Raw genomic sequence first — 20722 nt, forward strand, 5'->3', positions numbered from 1 at the left:
CTGAGACGCCTTTTCCCTTAATGTTAAAATAGGGTGCTTCAAGATTAGAATAACGAGTCAAACCAATTCCTCTGCATGCTAATGGCAAAATAAATATTTATGTATAATTTAAAGCACAGAACAAGCTCACAAATATGTATAAATAATATTTGATACAAAAAGATAACATGATATCAGGAATTTTAAGACATTTAACGCATCACATACTGTTTATACCTGAAATATTACATAAGGTCCCAGAGAAATGTTTACCTGCTTTCCTGAATTCATCTTCTCTACGAGCAATATTTTGCTTGGCAAGAGTGGCTGTGGTGCAAATAATACAGCAGTAAAAACCTTCCTATTTGGAAACAGCACCTCATCATCTCTGGTTATGTCCTCGAGTGATTGTCTGTGTAAGCAAAAGCAGCAGTGAAGCTGCGTGTAACGCATGAGTATCAAGATCTACGAGGTTCTAGTCCATGAGAGAGCTGGGTCAGCGTTCTTTGGTTGTCGATCACACTGAAGTGTCGCACATAGCGCTGCATGTCAGGGTGGCTCTTGTTCACCACTGGTGACTCGGGACCTGTAGGGAATACAGCAAAAAGAATACAAGTCACTCGAAAATAGAAAATGAAGTGTTCTTGTCCACTGACGTAGACCTGGCAACAACCTTATTAGGTGCATCTACACAGTCTAAGAAGATCCATATTGTACAAATGCTAGTTAGTAACTTACTGAATGGCTGGCTCCTACAATATCTCACGATCTTCACTGTGTTTGCGATCATCCGCTAGGTGACAAAATACAAATTACCAACAGTCACTAAAAGCATTTATAGTACACTGAAATCAGATAAAACCTTACCATTTTCTCAAAATTGACCAAATTTTCAATAAACGTCTTGTTGCCCTCGTGAATAAATGTCATATCTGGACGAAGAAAAAAAAAAAAAAAAGAGTTTGAGTCTAAACATTTTGAAGTTCTGTGACAATAAAGACCTGCTGACCTTTGATCAACAGCGGCATGAAAGGGATGATGGGAGGTTCGAGTTTGGCAACCATCAGTCGGTAAACTCGATGGTTCCTGGATGGGTCCTGTCCAGACAGTCACTGTGTTAAAACTGATCCATGACAACTGCACAATCAATATTACGCATATAAACATACTTTACGTACTAGACAAAATTGATGTTTTCATCCAATTTAATTTCTTTCAATGGGACTTGTTTTATTTCATGTCTTGCACCATAGTGCCTTGACTTCAGAGTTTTATTTATTTTCATTCATTCATTTAATTTTTTCTTAATTTATTTATTCATATTCAAAAAGACTGAAGCTGCCTCTTTTTACCATCAAGTTCTCAAATTCTCCATAGAACTTCTTGAATTTGCTGGGAAGTTTCTGGAAACATAAAAGGGATATCATGTTCATGCATTTTCAGGAAAAGAGAAATAAGTTATTTAAAAAATGTTTTTTTTTAAAGTGAGACATGCCAACAACTAACCTCCCAGGTCTGATTCAGCCTGCTCACCGCTGGGTTACTCAGCCCCATGACAATAGCGAAGAAGGCATTCAAGTTCCTGTGCTCCTTGCAGCTTTTGACACACACACACACACACAAAAAGTAGCAATGAAATGCAGTTCAATCGGTGAGACAACGTGACGTGAATGTTCTTACTGGGAAGCGATCTTGATGAACTTTTTGAGAAGATGCACCCTCTTACTGAGCTGGGGGCACAGGCAGACCTCCGTGATCACCCAAAACTGAATTTCATTGAACCTCTTTAGGAACAGGTCCAGGTTCACAGTGCTTTTCTTCACATTTTTCCTCCCAAAGATGTAGTAGATCAGTTCAAGCTGTCAAGACATAAAAATAATAATTTTAAAGTTATACTTTATAAAAACATAGAGTAATTACACAATTAAGTAGAATGAAGAAGAATTTTATGCTTTAATCCAATGGAATCCAATGTGCTACTCTTCTTGGCCACCTGGGTGCAGTATGATACTGACATATGGATATACTGTACATGGAGCTGGTCAAAACTCCTAATTAAGCCACAGTAATATTGGTCGTTTTACACACAGTTAAAAGTATTGAGTATGTATTGTCTGCGACATGTTCCTTTGTTCACAAGTCAAAGCAAAACAATCTGACAATGACAGGTAATATTCTACACAAGTCAGATCACTCATATCTCAAAGCAGCACAGTAATTGAGATACATGTCATAAGATTGCGCCTATCTATAAGCCCCATCCGTCACATTAACATAGTTCCTTGGCTCTAAAGCACTACTTTTCTACTAGACAAGGCTTTGGCACCATCAGGTGGCATTTTAGGATGTTTTAAATCAAGCACAACAAATTACGAGAGGTTTTAAATGACAATTTTCAGTTTCTCAACAAACCTCATGAACACAGTTGAAAAGCTCCCAGTCATATAGCGTCAAATGGTAAGCAACGTCCTTGGTGCTCATCCACTCAAAACTCGACAAAGACCCTGCAGACGGACCCTCTTGCTCAGGCAGTGGGGTCTAGATTATAAAAAAAATATATAAAATCTAAATAAATAAGACAATAAAATAGAGAAGAATAGTTTGTAAACATACTAAAGAATCCAGCTGATCCTTGTAGCAGGCAAAGAGACGTCCATTGATGGTGAGAGTGGAGAACACGGACACATCAGTGGGTTTGAACACGACTTTATCTGCTCACAAAACACATTAAGAACAAAAAAAAAACTTTTTTTTTTTTTTTTACATTAGCACACCAGATGGATGATAAATGCCCCCAATTAGAGTAACGCCTTTGGAGCTGCTGAACGCCCTCACCTCCAGCTGAGCTGAGACTAACCAGTAGGAGGTCCTCCACTGAGCCCATCTTGTCGGCCACAGCATGCAGGACCTCCCCGACCGAGGCAGAAACAAGGGCACGGATTGTGATGTAAGTGTGGTCGCAGCAAAACACCCTGAACAGAACTGAGGACAAAAGGAGTAAGACACAGTCAAGGGAGAAAGAAAAACGCATTTTAATGTACTGTACTATTGAATTAATGCAGACGATTGTAAGATCAGCCCTTTTATATTACATTATCCTCACTGTGGCTAATTAAATCAGAGCCTGGAGTTAGAAGATAGAGTATGCTGTGCATGTGTACTACTTTTACAGTAGTAAGACATGTACAATATACTGTTTATACAAAAATCGACTTCACATTATAGTCAACTAGGAAAAATCTTTCATTAGTAGAGACTCACTTTCATCGCTGCTCTTAATAGGCTCACACTTTTGTAGCTTGTCATCTCCCCAGTTGAACTGCTCCAGTAGGACTTTGTGCTGTGAATGAGTTTAGCAGATTAATTTGAATCATGACGCATAACTTATTGTCAGAATCAGAATAAAAACCTTTGATATGCACCTTTCTGTGTGAAGTTCTGGCATCATCAGTGCTAAAAAATAAATAAAAAAAATAATGATGATTTTTTTTTTTTTTTTTTACAAATCAGCCAGAATTTGCTTTGATTGGACAGATTTCATATAGTAGTCCCAATCATAAAATTAAAGGTATGTTTTATAATGATAAAACATACTTGTACTTTACAATTTTTCCCAGGTCTGGTAGTTGCTCACTGAGTGGTGGAAGCGCTTTAGCGTCATTAGATACAGCTACAAGAAAGTCCTGCAAAAGACAAATGTCAATGCATACAAAGCCAAAAGTGACCAGAGAACATGAAAAAAATTCAGAATAAAAGCACTGGAAAGGATGAAGAATTGTGGTTCAGCATAATAATAATAATAAAAAATCTGAATACATCTAAATCTATTTTTTTCATCACAAAAACCTGGCATTTAAGCAGGGGTGTGTAGACTTTTGAAATGCATTGTATTTATCTCATATAACGATCAAACAACATTGCTTATTTTAATCTATAACTGACCTCCAGGAAGCCCAGAGAGGCGTCTTCCTCTTGCAGATGATCTCCATGCAAGGCAGCCCACTGCATGACCAGGCGCATCACACGACGCTTGTTGTTGAGCGTATAGTCCAGCTTCTCCTGTTCAGAGCCCTGTGAGGCCTGCGCATGGTAGGTGGGCACCAGTTAAGGACCAGGTAAGCAGAGGAGTTGAAAATCTGGAAGATGAGCTTGACACATTTCAACAGTGCGGAAAGGATATTGAGCCATCAACACTGGACACAGTTGAATGTTTGGCATGAAGACGCAGTGCATGAGCACAAAATCATCTAAGGCGGCATCTGGCAGAGATAAATATGAAAAAATAAATACACGGCAGATTAAATACGGGGGTTTCATGCATGCAACCGTTCAAAGAAGAGACATTGATGTGTGGCCAATTGCAAATTCCAACAAAGCAGCAAAGATACTGAAGGAAATACATATTTTATTAAGAGTAGTAGTGTGTTTGCATTAAGAGCAATGCGCCACCAGCTCAAGTAAAAAGTTAAATAATTCTTCCTTATTTAGTGAATGTCCCCTGCGGAAGAATACATTTACAAGGTGCCAGAGAAGTTCCATAACAGTTGTCACAAAGGGTGCATCTGAAATGAAAAGTTTAAGTTTTCCCCTTCTAAGTAATCCCCCTTGGAGTCTGATTAACTTTTCCACTCATTTCCTGTCACGCTTTCGTACACTCCTAGATGGAATCTTCACCCCACCCCCACAAAAATAAAAATTTAAAAAGCCTACTGCTCCAATAAGGCGATGGTCTTCTTGGCCAGGAACTGTTAGATGCTCGGGGCAAGCGCATTGTCATGGTGAAGCAAGCACAAAATGTCCTGCCACAACTGTGGCCTCTTAAACGCCACAGAATCTCTTTGTAAACGAGCTGGTTGATCGTCTGGCCCACATTAACGAGAAAACTCGTAGTTTGGTTTTGAACTTTTGGCACACCTTGTTGCGAACTCAGAACTAAAAATAGAAATAAATATGAAATGCAAAAATAATTATATTTACATATATTTTGCTTTAACTTTGGTAATTTTCTTGAACTGTAGCCTTGTTGGGTACTGTGTGGCCTTTTTTTTAAATATAAAAAATAATAATAATAATAATTTAAACATACTAAAACAGACTTTACCCGACTCTGAAAACTGAGAATCCATTCGCATCATCTCAAGCAGGTGCTCCAAAATTTTCTCTGGTGTCCCCGACATGACCTTGTACCTGGGATCAACACATAAAAAACAACAGCTTTTAATGCATAATAGCTTGACTACACTGATTTGTTGTGTCCGCTTCTTGACCAGGTGGAGAGAAAGTAGTGCTTTGGCATAAGATGTTCAACTTATAAACACCAACACCTTTTGTTATGGTCATTATTCAACAATAACATCATAAGAGAGGAGTTGCCTGTGCTGTGTTATGTCCTCCACACCATTGAACGTGAAGAGAGGAGCTGATGAGAGGGTGACCCTGAGCAAGTGGTTGTCACTTGAAAATTTTATTTTGGCATTGCACACAAAATTGCTCTAGACTTTGATTATTTTGGTTTATCTTCTTTATATTTTAAATGCAATAAAGTATCAGCGATATGGAGCACCCTGAAATGCTCCCCTTATTTTGACAATAATAATGATAATAATGAGTAAAAGCTGATTAATCACTTGTAATGGGTGGTTGAGGCTCCATGGTTGGAGTTTCGACTGCCACTGAGACTCTTCTCTAGCACCAGGACGTCCTGACCATGCTCTTTAAGGCGCACCGTGTTGGCCTCCACATCCTGCAGAGGAAAAACAAAAACACAACATATTACATTTACACGACTGCTTGCTATTAATAGTGGGAATGAAGTTACTGTAATAAATAAATAAATGTGTTTTTGTCAAAAGGTCAGTCAAGTAAAATTCGCATTAACAGCTTGTTGCCAGCAGAGGGCACTACGGCTTATCAGTCCAAGCGCGAGTGTGGGAGTAGCAAGCTGCTGTATCCAAAATAAACAAACCCTCAAAATCCTGTTGAAGTCCTCCTTGTCCACTCTCAGGAAGTGACAGTTGTCCTCTCTCAACACAATAGAGGCGGCACGAGGGGCATCGTTGACAAGAGCTAGCTTCCCAAAATCATCTCCCTCATGTAGTGTACAGACAACACCCTACAGGGTCCGAAAAAAGCCACCAGTTAGCTAATAGAAACAACAGAACAGCACTGATGATTTGAATAAAAACTGACTTTTCCATAGATGACCACGTTGACGGAGCCCTTTAGGATGATGTACCAGGATGTACCCTCTTCGCCTTGGCTGAACACTGCAAGATTGGTGAGAAAAATGGGAAAGGAATTTAAGGTCAGCTATTTAGAACTACTAGTCAATGGTGCCATTCATTCTATCATATTACTTACGCACTGTTCCTGCTTTGGCATGGGACTCAAATATGAGCACACCCATCAGTTCTCTCTTGACCTGTGCGGAGATGAGGATTATAGTTCCTCAGTGACATTGATACTAAAAATCATTCTCAATGTTGCACAGAAGGTAGTGATGTGGAAAAAGTGAGTGACATTTTTTTAATTTTTTACACAATCCAGTAGCTGTGAAATTAAAGTTTCAATGTTTTTAAATTTTCTTTATTATGGATATATTTAATTATTATACTTGTTTTTTTTTTCTTTTTTTGCGCTCACAATAAGGGAGCACAGGTAAGAAAGTTGCATTGCGTGAATGTACACTTAGGGGACACCTAAGTAGGGATCCCATAACAGTTTAAAAACACCCAATACAAAATATGTATCAAAAAGTTTGTTTGTATAAAAATCTAAATGTTCGCTTTTGATTTAAAAAGAGGTAACCATTACAGTACTTAAAAAAAATAAAAATAAAGTTGTATTGAAGTTTGCTTCCTTGAATTTTTTTTTTAGTTCAACCATAACTTTTTTAAATTAAATTTCTGAAATGATTAAAGGGAATCAAATTAAATTATATTCTTTTTGTGTTTGTATTTTTCAGATTTTTTTTTAAGTGCGTGTGAAAACAGCCAGAATTAAAACTCAAGCATGATAATATTTTTAGGGGCATAATTTCTGGTACAGTTTTTAAAAAGTATATTGGATCTCATTCTATTGTGTAGGTGTACTCAATGTTGCCACTGAAACTAAGACCACTTAATGTGTTCTTAATTGTCTGAGTAATTAATACTTTTATTGCACAATCAAAAGCGCAGGATTAATAATGGAGAAGAAAAGTGTACTCACAGTGGTGGAAAGGTGCGCTAAGGCCTTGATGTGGAGCAGTTCCTCATAAATGATCTCTAAATCATCATCTGTTCTCTCAGACGGCCTGCAAATAGAAAACATGTCATGAGATTATTATAGTGAAATTAATGAGCTGGAAAGCATACAGTTTCCTCAGAATCATCCTCATGTAGGCGTCAGGCCCCATCTGCGAGAGGAGTAGCAAAGTATCCTGCAGCTCCTCTTGGCTTTCCCTGGCCTCCTCCTCGCTGGGTAAAGAAGGCTGCTCCTCTTCATCGCCCAGGAAGCGGTAGAAAAGGTACTTGTCCTGGAAGCTTGGCTCCTGGTCCACTAGGTCACATTCAAAGAACATACAGTGTAATGACGGGATGCTTGGAGGAAGACACGGTTTGACTGGGGCATCACACAGAGTCTCACCATGGCAGAGAACGCCTTCCTCCAGAAGCACCTGCCACATGGCCACAGCTTGAAGGCGAGAGTGCACACAGGAGCTGTGCTGCATCTGCCAGTCAACCATCTCTGTTCCCACGCAACACTGCCTGGTAAACGCGGCAAAGCTCTGTGAGACCTTGCATAGAACTGTCATGACCTGTTACAACTATAAACCATTAAGTAAAGCCCCTCCATTGGGGGTTCCAGTTAACTTTTTTTCTTTGTACAGTTAGACCCAAATTGTTATTAACCTTTATATTTTTGTCTCTCTCTCTCATTTAAATTTGTGTTGTTTTAAAAGTCATTTTAAATACCTTAAAATAATTCAATGTTATGAAAAATTTTAAAGTATTTAGGGCATTTCTAGATCATGGATTTTGCTTATCGCAGTGTTTCCCTCACTATATCGCTGTTAATCGTTTCCCCCCCAGCTATATACAGTATATATTGAGTATTTTTTAAATGTAAAAAAATAATAAAATGGTGTTATTTTTTTGTGGTATACAGTAAGTAGTGCGTTGAATTGCGCATTTTGTTTTGCACTGTTCTTTTAAATCGCACTTTACAATAGTGTGCTTTATAAAAACATACTATACACTATATTACATAATTGAATAGTAAAATTGCATCAGAGTTCAGAGCCAAGATTATAACCCCCGAATCTCAGAATTGTGACGGCAGACGTACTAACCATGAGGACACAGTGCTGACCACCAAAGAAATTGTGTTTAGAAAGAAGAAAAAAAAAACCTTGGTATAGGTCCACCTTCAAATGAATGTGTTTCACCTGTATGTTTTCAGATGGTACTTTCTGTCTCGGATCATATGAGGCGCTCTGGAGAGGATGGCATTCCGGAGAACCTTCCCCGCGTGAAGGATCTTTTCAGAGGGCACCTGAACTCAAAAATGTAAAATGAAAATCCAGTACAGTATGTATCATTCTGTAATTATTTAGGGCTGAACAACTAATCAAATTCAAAATAGACAGCGCAATGTAGTAGAATGCAATTTTCAAAATGCAAAGGCCACAATTTTGGAGAAAAAAAAGCGCATTGTTTCAGTCAGTCGGTAGGCTTTATTCATTCATTCATTCATTCATTCATATAGTGTCTAAATAAGTGCAGTCCACATGTTTATATATTATTGTTTCATGAAACCTGAAAATTTGAAGTGATAAAGAGCCACACATTTGTTTGCATTACTGTTGTAATCTGATTTATGACTATTTGACTTATGTTTACGCCACACTTCAGGTCAAAGTGTTAAATAAGTTTAAAAAAATAATAAATGCATGGGAAGAGTACCATAAAAGAAAAATTGTCACTCGCAATATTGACGGGAAAAAAATGCAATTCGATTATTTTTCTAAATTGTTCAGCCCTCAGTCATGGAACACCGCATCAGTTGGAACACAGTTGATTTGGTTTCCTACCTGGGAGAGACGTATAGTGCGGCCTTTAGCTGGACTGTCAATAAATGACTCCTGTAAAATACAGTTAAGCAAAAAAAAGAAAAACTGTCACTAAAATATGCATATTGTAGCCAACTGATGTTTTGTCATTTCTTTCATAGCACATGCATTGTGCCTCTTTGCTGTGACATTTGAAATGCTTTCTGCATGCTATAGGCACTGGTACCTATGCATTAATGTGCACCGAGCGTCATCGCTTAGTCATATTCAAAAACGTAACCAGAGAAGCCTGGGGTTCTAAAGTTACTCATTTTTACTTACAGACAGAATGTAGTCAATCTGAAACTAAATAGGACAGCTACAGATTCCAATTTCCCTTATGCGATAAACATGTCGCCAAACTAGTCTAGTTACGATTTCCTCTGCAAGACTATCAATCAGCTGGTATGTCATGTTATGTAAGGCAGGCAGGAAAGGACAACAACAGTAAGGTGGGACAGGATGGAAGACTGGACAGCCATCACATTTATATTTAAACCAACTTTAAACAAACAGCACATTCTAGGCTCATTTCTATTTATGCTGTAACTGTAAAGGATGGCGTTACGTCAGGCGATACGGAAACCCTGTTATAAAAGTCAAGAAGATAAGAACAAGCTTCTGATTGTACCCCGTAGCGAGACAGAAAGGAGAAAGTACCTGATTTTGATGTTCAGAGGTAGAAGCAAACAAGTTGTTACTTATGTTCTCTTTGTCCGGCATTCCTGTTTGGGAGACCAATAAATATAGACACTGTCAAGCAGGAAATATCATCGCTGTTTGGTGATTGACTTTACTTAGTATAAAAACATAAAAAGTTGGTCATATTGGTTCAACTAAAGGTTATGTAAAAGCGCAGTGTCCCTGCTTCAACAAGAAAAAAATGTTTAATTTAAACACACACACAAGAAAATTAGATTGAACTGTAAGTGCAGCAGCGAGCAGAACAGCCTCCAACTGCATGATTCTTGTATGATTTCTTAATTTATTCATGCATAGTGTGAAGTACTCCACTGTACAGTGGAACAATGTTAGAGTGGGGTTCCAACAGGGACACTCTACTCAACTGACATAACATTAATAATGAATACTAAATTGCCAAAATAGATTAAATTTAAAAAAAATAAAAATTTAACTAATGAAATATAATGCCCCCAATTAATGCAGATAATCTAAAAATGTAACATAATATGCTATACCTTGAACTGCGTAAACTTTTTGTGAAAAAATAACAGCTATTTGTCACATTCATTGTGCACGACCACAAAGCATCTGAAAGAGCTTTGTTTGAGCAAAGCTGAGTCAATATTAAGTTAACTTGCACCAGGAAAGCTTTAAGAAAAATATCAGCCTTGGTAACAATGCAGATATACGAGGTCTGGCAGACAGGAGGTCTGGTTATGCTTGAGTTTTATTAAGTTATTGTGTGTGCAAAATATCACAATGCCGTGACTGCCACACTTAAATTTCAATTCGATTCTTGCAGAGCTTCAAGATATTACAAATCAAATTTCAACGTTTGAAGGAGTTCAGATGAACTAAGCCTCAGCGTGAGGTTCAACAAATACCGTGATAAATTGATGAATCAAGTGTCCAAGATATGACAATAATGTGGTTACTCACTGTCAGCACCAGCCTCCATCACACCATAGGGGGGGACGAGGACTCCAGCCATGCACTGATGATACTTCTGTAATAAATAAATAAATAGAAACGCAAGCAGTCATACAACTGAGTGAATCATGCTAAAAATGTATTATCCCACTTTAAATTATCAACGTCACAGCTGTGTCTTGGTAAAAGAAAGTATTTTATAGGACAAAAGCTTTTTCCCCTCTACAGCATAATAGTCCTCAAACTGCCTCATGTTTTCACATTATGGTTAATCTGGCATTTGCCATCTGTTATGTTTGTGAATGTTATTGGCTACTAAATTCATTACAATGTGTGTAATGGGAGCGGTGCATCAGACTAATTATGCTGTCTGTTGAAAAACATTATATCACAATGGAGTGCCATTAATGTATTTATTCGAAACATAATACCTGATTCTTTGTCATGATTGGAAAAAAAAGGAACAAGAAAGCAAGGATGCTATCGTTGGTAGCATCCAAGCTAGTGTGATAATATTGTGTTTTTGTATCATAGTGATATAGATTGTTTCTCAAATAGTAACATAATAGTGGTCCTCGTAAAAGGTAGAATATGTCTGGTAATCAAAATAATTTACACCATTGTAGTCTGTGAAATTTTGGCAAACAAAGCAAACGCCCCATTAGCCTTTAATGAACGCGTTTAGTTTAGGCTTTGGTTTAGGATTCAAAGTGGGGAGGGAGTGAGGCTGAATTAAAATCTGCAAGCAGTTTTTAAATTGTAAACTACTCCTTTTCACAAAAAGGTAACAACTGTGCTTACATTAGTGAGCTGACTTGACAAAATTAGTAAAAATTAATCTGCATGCTGGTGGCTGATGGGATTCTTTCTACAATAAAGTTTTACAGCTATTCATTTTTAACTAAACAAGCCTGGTTGAATGTATCTAAACCACTAACTATTTTCACTCACATTTGTCAAAAAAACAACAACTGACTTTCAATCTTGATTCAACATAGCACAGATGATGATGATACACAATACAGACAGTTGAAGTGTCCAAGAGAGTAAACAGATTTTCTCTCAACCTATTTTCAAAGCTTTGTATTGGCAAATAATTTGTATGTGTTGACTGAATATCCATATTGACTTGTGTAAAAATATCAAAATGACCTTATTTGAAAATACACTTTCCACCAGACAGCGACGTTATTTCATGTCGTAGTAACCCTTTCAACCCTTTACATCACCTTAATGTTCATCCCTAATGTCCACCAATCTCCACCGATACGTCCGGTATGGAAACTCACTTTCAAGTCCTCCTTTCATCTTGTTACGCAACCGTAAGATTAGGCATCTATCAGTGAACGCGTAGCCCTCTAATGGCATTTACGATGCGGAGAGCCACCGAGTCATCAGAGCATGACGGTACAACCGCGCTGAGTCTTATACATCATTGTTCCCTGCAGTCATCACAGATGTTATGTAATGAGCATCGTGCCTAACCCGTGCACGCTTGCAAAAGGACCCCAGTGAGTGCAACAGCAGCTCATGAGCCATTCAAATATTTAAGGTAGCATCAACTGTATGGTGAACTCTGATATGGTAAAAAAACTAAAAATACATGACCAAATTAGGATCATTTGTAACGTCAAAAGAAAAAAGGACAATTTGGGCTGAAACGTCTTGTACTGTCTGATGTCCAATCAACAAGACTTAAAGTCATTATTGAAACCAATCTGAACAGAATCATTAAGTTATTATCAAGCTTGGTTTAGTGATTAAACTGAAGTAAAAGGCAGGCAAAGAAATGATTGAATGGACAAACATCGAGTAGACTCACTCACGTGTTATGTTTCTGGAAAAACTACACAAAGTATTATTAAAAATGTATTCAAGTCTATTATACAAATGAGCAGACATTTTAAAAGCATTTCATTCAACCTTGCAACATTAGATGAACAGTCTGTTTCTCGTGATTTTGTAGGCAATCACATTATAGATTTAATTGGTCAACGTTAATCAATACTTGCATTGCATTGGAAATGGTCACAGTCACTTCGTCAAGCCAGTTTGTCTTTGACAATTAAGGGATTTTGGATTAGTGAGGTGCAGTAAAACCAAACAACGCCTCAACAAAGGAACTCAACCCACTGAGCCAATAAAGCTGCCCTCCCTGAGGGTTCAAACCTCTCAACCAGGGGTTGTTGTTGTTGTTTTCAATTTCAAGGAGGATTACAACCATTTGTCACTTGTGCAAAAAGCACTCATCTCCGACTCTTAATAACGACTTATGTGTCATTCAATGCATCATGCAGCATTTCCATTGAGACCTACTTTTAGATCATCCAGATTAACTGAAAGGTGCCATTTTCTGATAATGTAACAATTACAATTATTTTGACCATTATTGAAATCCCGATTAGTCATGGATTTTAAAACTTAGTATTTATATAGACCTAACTACCAAAACTAGTGGTGCACACATGGAGATGCATGAATATAAAATTAGTAGAAAAAGAAAGTAGTGAACTTTATTAATATAACTCATTTTTCAATATTAGGAAATAGATGTCCCTGAGTATTGTTATATTACCCGACTGTATGTTTCTCCAGTGTTTTTGTGTCAATATTTGTTATTTGAAGGTAAATCCCTTCCATGATGTCTAATGCTAAATTGTGCTAGCCTGTCAAATAAGGTTTTACATCGAGTGCTAGCATTAAGCTAGCGATATACCTAAAACGCAGTCAAAGTAAAACCATCTTAAATATGCTGAGTTGGAAGTTTAAGTTGGGCTTATGGTATAGTATTCAATTTTGTTCAAAATTTGATGGCAACCAGAAAAACTGTTTGCAAGCATAAAAACTCGGTTTGCGAGTGTCGAGCGAACGTTTTCGACCTTTTGCAATCTTGAATGAACCCTGGCGAAAAAGCAAAAATCGTTACGTTGTGCACACCCATGCTTACGAGTTACGTGTTTTAGGTAAAATTTGGAATCTCCAACTGATGCACATACTTGGAAGAGGCAAAGCAGTGTTAATATGCAGTGAATGTATTGTTCTGTTTAGTTCAGGCTTCCTTCATGCTTGAACAAATTGTTGCATTGTGAGAATCACTGTGCATGAATGCACGACTTGATTTTGAATACTCTACCCCAGTGGACAACATAACTCACATCCCACATGCTCAGACTAGGATTCATTTTAGAAAAATCTGATTGCAATTATTTATTTATTTTTTATTCCCCAATATTGCGATTTAATATTCAATAATTTTATCCAGGTCCTCTTCTCGTGTATTTTTGGTAAACACTAGCAATGAAATAATCTATAGTAATAAACAATATCCTATTTATTATACATAAATGTTTTGGTCTCTTAAGCTAAAATAAAACAAAAATTTGTTGTTAATTTGTAGCCTTAAGCATTCACTATGACGTGACGAAATTCTGTGGCTTTATCACTTCAGATTTTCATTACTTATGAGACTATAATAATGTATAAGAATGTGGACTGAACTATAAACAACACATAAATATACATGACCCACTGAAATGGAACATGTTTTCCCCAGATTAAAGCTTAAAGCCTATGCAATTTCAAAAATGGCGATGTTGATTCGAATTTGATTAATTGTTCGGACCTAGCTCAGACTGAAGAATTGAATGCTGTGAATTGAACCCAAGTTTCAAAGCCTACACTCAAATGGACTGTAAGACAGTGTCATCATGCTAGCAAAAAAAAAAGATGCATTTTAAATTTACTACACTTGAAAAGTGACAAATTGAAAAATGTTGCTCACCTGCTACCTACGTATCTTTGTGACGTTATTGACCGGAAAGTCCTGCACGCCCTCTTAATCCAAGACACACAGCAGTCACGGATTATAAGTGACATCCAGCCTGGTCCCTCTGTCACTCAGAGCAAAGTGAGCTGACTGTTTCATTCTCAGAGTGCAGCCAGTAGACTGCTTCTGAGCAGCGGTTGCTAGGTGATTACTTAACACATTCTCCCTCCCTCTCTCTCTCTCCATTTCTATCTCTCCCTCCCTTGCTTCCTCTGGGCTCGAATGTTCAAAATACTCAACATTAAGAGTTCTTGTAAAGAAATTGAATACCTTTTTGATGCCAAGGAACTATGTTGAAGTGAGTTGAAAAGCTTCATCTACAGCTTTGCCGACATCTTGTGGCATCTTGGTTGGAGGAACAATGTTAAAGTGAGGTTTGGAGCTTCCTGTATTGCTTTGCTACCATCTTGTAGCATATTGGTGCCAAAGAACTTTGTTAAAAGTTAATTGAAGAGCTTCATCTAGTGCTTTGCCGCCATTTTGTGGCATCTTGCTGCCAAGGAAATTAGTTGAGGAGCTTCATGTAGTGTTTCGCCAACTAGTGGCATCTATAGGCAATAAGTAACATCAATTACTCACTAGCTTTTTGCCTTTTCTTTTTTCAAAGCACCCACCATACTTTCCAGAGCAGCATCAGAATCAGTAAAACTACAAGATAATCACCTTTTATTACAGATTAGACTTTAATTGATCAAGGCTTCAATTGAATAGGCACATTTAAGCCAAAGCTGTTTGGCAAAGACCGCAGACTGGTTTAACTCTGAACACAGGCCAAACCTCCCAAAAGGAAAGTCTCTCTTCTTTTCATGTGGCAGCTTTTCCGACATTTGTGTTGTTGTGGGTGTGGTGCGATGAATCTTTTTGCCATCTATTTGTATTATTTGAAGGTAATGATGGTCATTTCCTTATCTATAGTTTAGATTTTGGGTCGTTTGATGATGTAACAACTCAGAGCATGGAGATAAGGCAATAATACAGATAAAATCGTCCCGCTCTTGCCATGTACACGGAAGGACTGTGGCCTAGGATGTGACCGGCTTCTTACACCCACAAACCCCGCCATCCACTCAATCCTTAGATATTAGACGGCACACTGTGTCCCTCCCATTTCCTTTTCATCAGCTTTTCCTGCAGGCTGCTTCTATATGGGCCAATGGCAGTGACACATAACACAATATCCTCCACCCACTTTCTCAGTCACGCCCGAAGCATAAACACACGAGTAACATATACCACTATAAGCATTGTTGACACACGTGACATTTAAAGCAAAATACCAAAGCTTCCTCTGCCCAGCCATGAGCTTCCTTACATCCAGAAGCTAAGTGAGAAGCAAAGTGATGCACGCAATGCTCAGCTCCTCTCGGTTCTGTTGGATAAAAATGTCACGTGACCACTGATGAGCAGTGGACAGAGTCCTTGTTTGTGTCACAAGCTGAAGTGCACAAAAACCTTAGTCACTGTAGTAGAAGCAGTGACCAATGAAACAAATGCAAATATTAGAACTGCAAGCCTAAATCCAGAACCGCTGAATTGTGCATGACTCATGAAAACTAAATAAGAAGCAGTGACCAATGCAACAAATGCAAATATTAGAACTGCAAACCTAAATCCAGAACCGCTGAATTGTGCTTGAGTCATGAAAACTAAATAAGAAGAGGTTTTTTTTTTGTTTTTTGTTTTTTAAGGTGAATTTACTGTAATATATTGCTCAGCTGCACACAAAAATGCAGTGGTTTCTCTGACATATTTTTTGTAAATTTCCATTATTTATTAATTATAATAAATTCCTGTTAATTCCCATGGAAAGGTTACTATACAGTATTGGTAAATTAATCAAAACTAAGCCTTTTAATAAAGCTTACTATGCATGTGCACTTAATATTGTGGATAGTAATAATTAGAGTATGACCATTGTGAAGCTACTAGGGATTAGTCTGCAGTGTGAAAAGGATTAATGAGTACTCTCAGTTTACTTTCATCACATCAGTGTTCACCAAAATAATGCCACACTTCAAAGCCTCTACAAATTAAACGGCTGCAACTGCCAGCATGTCACCCTGGGGAGCGGGTTTGGGAGAGAGTTTGTCATCAGAACTGGCAGCCACCATCTCAACTTTGATAGCATCACGCACAAGAAGACCATTTTTGTGCTTTGTCGTGAAACTGGCAGGAGTTAATAAGACTGTGCCAGAGAATTATTCAGGAAAACTTCCCCACACCGAGAGCCAAATGATGATCAGTAAACAAGTAAATTGTGCAGATTTCCAGTTGGTAACACTTCAGTCGCAAAAAAATCTAACAAAATCAAATCAAAGTAAAACTGTAAATGGTTGTCATGGTTTTTGGACGCAGACTTTGTGGAACCGAAGGGCTAAAAGATAAGAAAGGAGATATTGCTAGAACAAATTACTTTTGTTTCAAACAAAAATAAGCATGAAATGTGAAATTAAAGTACAGGGCCTGCCAAAATTGTAAACATGGCAACAATTTCAAAATAAAACAGTTCCTCAATATGTGCCAAGATTCATCTTAGTAGGCTCTTTTCACAGCAAGTCACAACACTGATGAGTGAGAACCTCTCAAGTGAAACAAACCTTGCTTAGGTGGTGGCAGAGGTGATACGAAGCCCGTTATTTCCACAAAACACGCAGCCAAACATCCAGCTAGATTCAGACCTACCAGGCACAAGTGGACTGACTTTCGCACACAGCCTGTAATTTAACAGCTCTTATGCCCTTCGTCCCAGAGGAAATGGGCTGTCTCACTCAGGAAAACAATTCAGAACAGAAGCACCAGCAAAGTGAATCAACAGACACACAGCACACAATTTTAAGGATAAACTCTTCCGTTATATGCAATTCATATCATAAGAGAATGAAATTTGAATCTAGTTTTGGTAGACAATAATTGTGTGCGCACACAAAAATCTGACACACTAAAGCAGTTGGCTTCTCTAATAGCTCACTACTTCTATCTAGTGGTCATAGCCTCTAACTGAAACAAAAGGTAAATAGGGTGAATTATGGAGCTAACAAATTGCTTTATACACAACCCACGCATTTGGCTTGGACAAGGATGCTTTGGTCACACTTTCATTATTTCAAATACACTAGGAAAAATGTATCACACACAAAACTTGGCTGGTTTGATTCATCTGAATATAAAAATCTATTTGTGGTATATGCAGTGAGTCAATAATCAGTTTGACATTATCCGTGAAATAATGTTATTTAAAAAAATAAAAATAAAAAGTGTTTTAACACATCTAAATGTGTCTAAAGCATGTGGGAGGACAATATATTATTTAAAAAAAAAACTTTGTTAAATGGTCTCTTTAGAGCATGGATTTTCACCTTTTGTAGACAGTTCTGGAGCTAATGTGCGATAAAAAAATAGAGCTTTGCTGTAGTGTTCAAATGATAGTTTACAAAGAATATATATAACAAAATGAGCTTCTCACCTCCCACAGACACTTGAATTCACTCTGTCCAATGCGCAGCAGCTCACTGAACTCCCTTGTGACAATGGTCGCGTGTCGGGGAGTGTCGTCCAGGATTGACTCCCCAAACGCTGTGCCAGTCCCCAGTGTGCATATGGTAACGGCATCCTACATTAAAAACACACATTGTGCTATGCAAGTTTTGTGGGTGTGTAGAACTATTTACTAGCAGGGCAAAAAGAATGTAACAAGGTCTAAACAGCATGAATGTTTTACTGTAGATTCAATAGGGTGCAGGAAACCACATCAACTGTACCTGATATTTTGATGTATCTGACACTTTAACATCCAGTGAACCAGAGAGGACAGCATACCAGTTGGTGCCAATGTCTCCCTGACGATACACTGGATTGCATAATTTAGAAAAAAATAAATAAAAAGGAAACATCTTGTTGAGGGCATTTAATGAACTCTGAACAGGAATAAATATGTTTGCCAGTGTGAACGGCTGAACGCACATGTGATGCCTCTCTCCAAGCTTTCATAGAAGCAACACAGGCAGATCTGATGGAGCAAAGTGGGATGGAAGCTTTTAAAGAGCTTCACATTTTGCAGATGTGCCAGGATGGTATTAACATCTTCCCCAGAGCGCTCTAAAGGTCTGTAGAGGGGGGGGAATCAAATATGTAATAAATACGGTCTGTACTGAAAGTGTCAGATATTTGGTCTAGTTTATACTTAGAAAATGTTGATGCATTGCTGACTCTGCCTTAGAAGCAGGCGGTGTTTTGTGATTGTAAAGAATTCTTTCAATTGTACTGAATCCCACAATTGAAGTGATTTATCATGTGAATCGCAAAATTGAGAATAAAGGATAACAAAAAAATCATTCAGCCCTGCTCTACATGCAGGGACAGTGCGCCACAAATGTACTTTGGACCTTTCTTGAAGAAGCTCGCTGCAGTCATTTCCCCATCGAAGTTTGTTTACATCTGAAATTAAACACCATCAACATCTCATTTGGCACCAATGAATTATATGTAATATTAAAACTATGTAGCCTAGTAATTTGTCAATACTTTAAATAGTCTTGTGTCCAGATTGATGATCAGCTGAAATGCAAACACGGAACTGAATTAATGGCAGCGTCGAGTAAACACTTTACATATTAAATGATGTAGCCAACAGTTCAGTAGCCTACATTTCAGTTTTGCATCTCTTGCCCCGGAAAGCTGCTACACTGATGTTTTATATGTAACACTCTACTTTTCTACAAATTAGCGTTTCCCAATAACTTATTTGATCAACAATGCTTCAACCTTGATCGAATCTAGAATCGAAACTGTTGTGTGTTATTTTTCTGCACGTAAACCGAGCACGATGTCAAACTACTCGTGAACAAAGAACAACATCGCACCAACCCTTAAAATATGTTAGTCGTCGAATTAAAAGTGATTAATTATAAGAACACGAGGTCGCGCGTTACCTTTTATCCAGGCACACAATCCACTCGGCAGGTTCAGACGATTGGGAGGAAGTGGGAGCTGCTACCATCTTGTCACTGCTCTGGATGGGAACCGTGGAGGCACGGCGTGCAGTTAAATACCCTTTTTTTCCCTTTTTTTTTTAAAGGACTATTAATAACCCATTTTGCATCAAAACTGATAAATGCAATTATTAATGTTTTTATTTTTTTTAATGCACTGGTTTTGTTTACAGGAGTTGTTTTTTTGGGGTTTTCCACATTGTATTTTACTCATCATCATCATATACATAATTTATTCACCTTATTTAGTGCTTGCTTTTGAATACAATATGTCAAGTTTGTTTATTTTTATTTTTATTTTTATTATTTATTTTATTTTATTTTTTTAAGTTTATTTGTATAGCACCATTACACACCATACACAAGACAATCCATAGTGCTTTACAGAGCTAACGAAATAACAATCAAGTTTTAATTGTAAAAAAGTGTAAGATGAAATCTCAACATCAAATCAGGATATATGAAAAAGAAAAACACTCAAAAGATTCACACAGACACACACATATTGTCCATTTAAAATCACAAAATAAAAGAAAGGCGTCATACTAATATTTTTTTTTTCAGAAAAAAATAGACAGATTTGTACCAACAGTTTAAGCAGAACTTAGTTCATCATGAAGTTTTTTTCCCTGCCTCCACATTCTCAAATTACAACATGCATATATGCCGTACTGTATGTTATTATAACGGCTGTAATTCAATCCCTACATCTGCTCATCAGTTGCACATTAAACAAACATTAATTGTCAATACAGGAGAAATCTTCAGTCACATGCTTCTCTCACAAAAGTTCAGGTCAGCAAACAATTGGTGGCAGCACAATTGAACTATTGGATGGATGGATGGATGGATGGATGGATGGATGGATGGATGGATGGATGGATGGATGGATGGATGGATGGATGGATGGATGGATGGATGGATGGATGGATGGATGGATGGATGGATGAATATATGATAAAGCCTCAGAGTCATATGGCTCTCAGAGAATTAAAAAAACAATTGGTTTGTGTTGTACAGCTGACTACTTCACTCCCTGTTGTCTTTACAGGTAGGACAAAATCTCAGCTGTGAGAATGTGATGCCTTGCATTAAGAGTCCTACTAAAAAACTAAACAAAAAAAGAGCCATTGGTGTCTTGTAGTTGCCTTGGTAACAAACAACAGAGCTAGATTAAGTGGCACAACTCCACATAACCGTCTGTGCTGCCAACACTGTGAAGAA

At 37.7% G+C, this 20722-nt stretch overlaps 1 protein-coding gene across 1 annotated transcript; it reads right to left on the bottom strand.

Moving 5' to 3' along the window:
* Positions 1–72: 72 nt before the first annotated feature.
* rapgef4a (Rap guanine nucleotide exchange factor 4a) lies at positions 73–19527 on the bottom strand. The gene is made up of 31 exons (XM_086091903.1): positions 19439–19527; positions 18471–18613; positions 18269–18357; positions 17974–18120; positions 10694–10760; positions 9731–9795; positions 9053–9103; positions 8408–8514; positions 7606–7727; positions 7335–7518; positions 7189–7273; positions 6340–6400; positions 6169–6245; positions 5945–6091; positions 5607–5722; positions 5081–5166; positions 4160–4238; positions 3922–4072; positions 3574–3662; positions 3402–3432; positions 3241–3319; positions 2815–2961; positions 2593–2690; positions 2392–2517; positions 1660–1838; positions 1486–1576; positions 1332–1382; positions 989–1076; positions 847–911; positions 718–772; positions 73–565 (listed from the first exon to the last, which is right to left on the bottom strand). Exons 1-31 carry the CDS (start codon positions 19504–19506, stop codon positions 438–440), a joined length of 3072 nt encoding a protein of 1023 aa, XP_085948029.1. The 5' UTR covers positions 19507–19527; the 3' UTR covers positions 73–437.
* Positions 19528–20722: the final 1195 nt, after the last annotated feature.

The sequence above is a fragment of the Leptonotus elevatus genome, chromosome 12, assembly GCF_054856555.1.
Source record: "Leptonotus elevatus isolate MCC_2025b chromosome 12, RoL_Lele_1.0, whole genome shotgun sequence".
Lineage (NCBI taxonomy): Eukaryota > Metazoa > Chordata > Actinopteri > Syngnathiformes > Syngnathidae > Leptonotus > Leptonotus elevatus.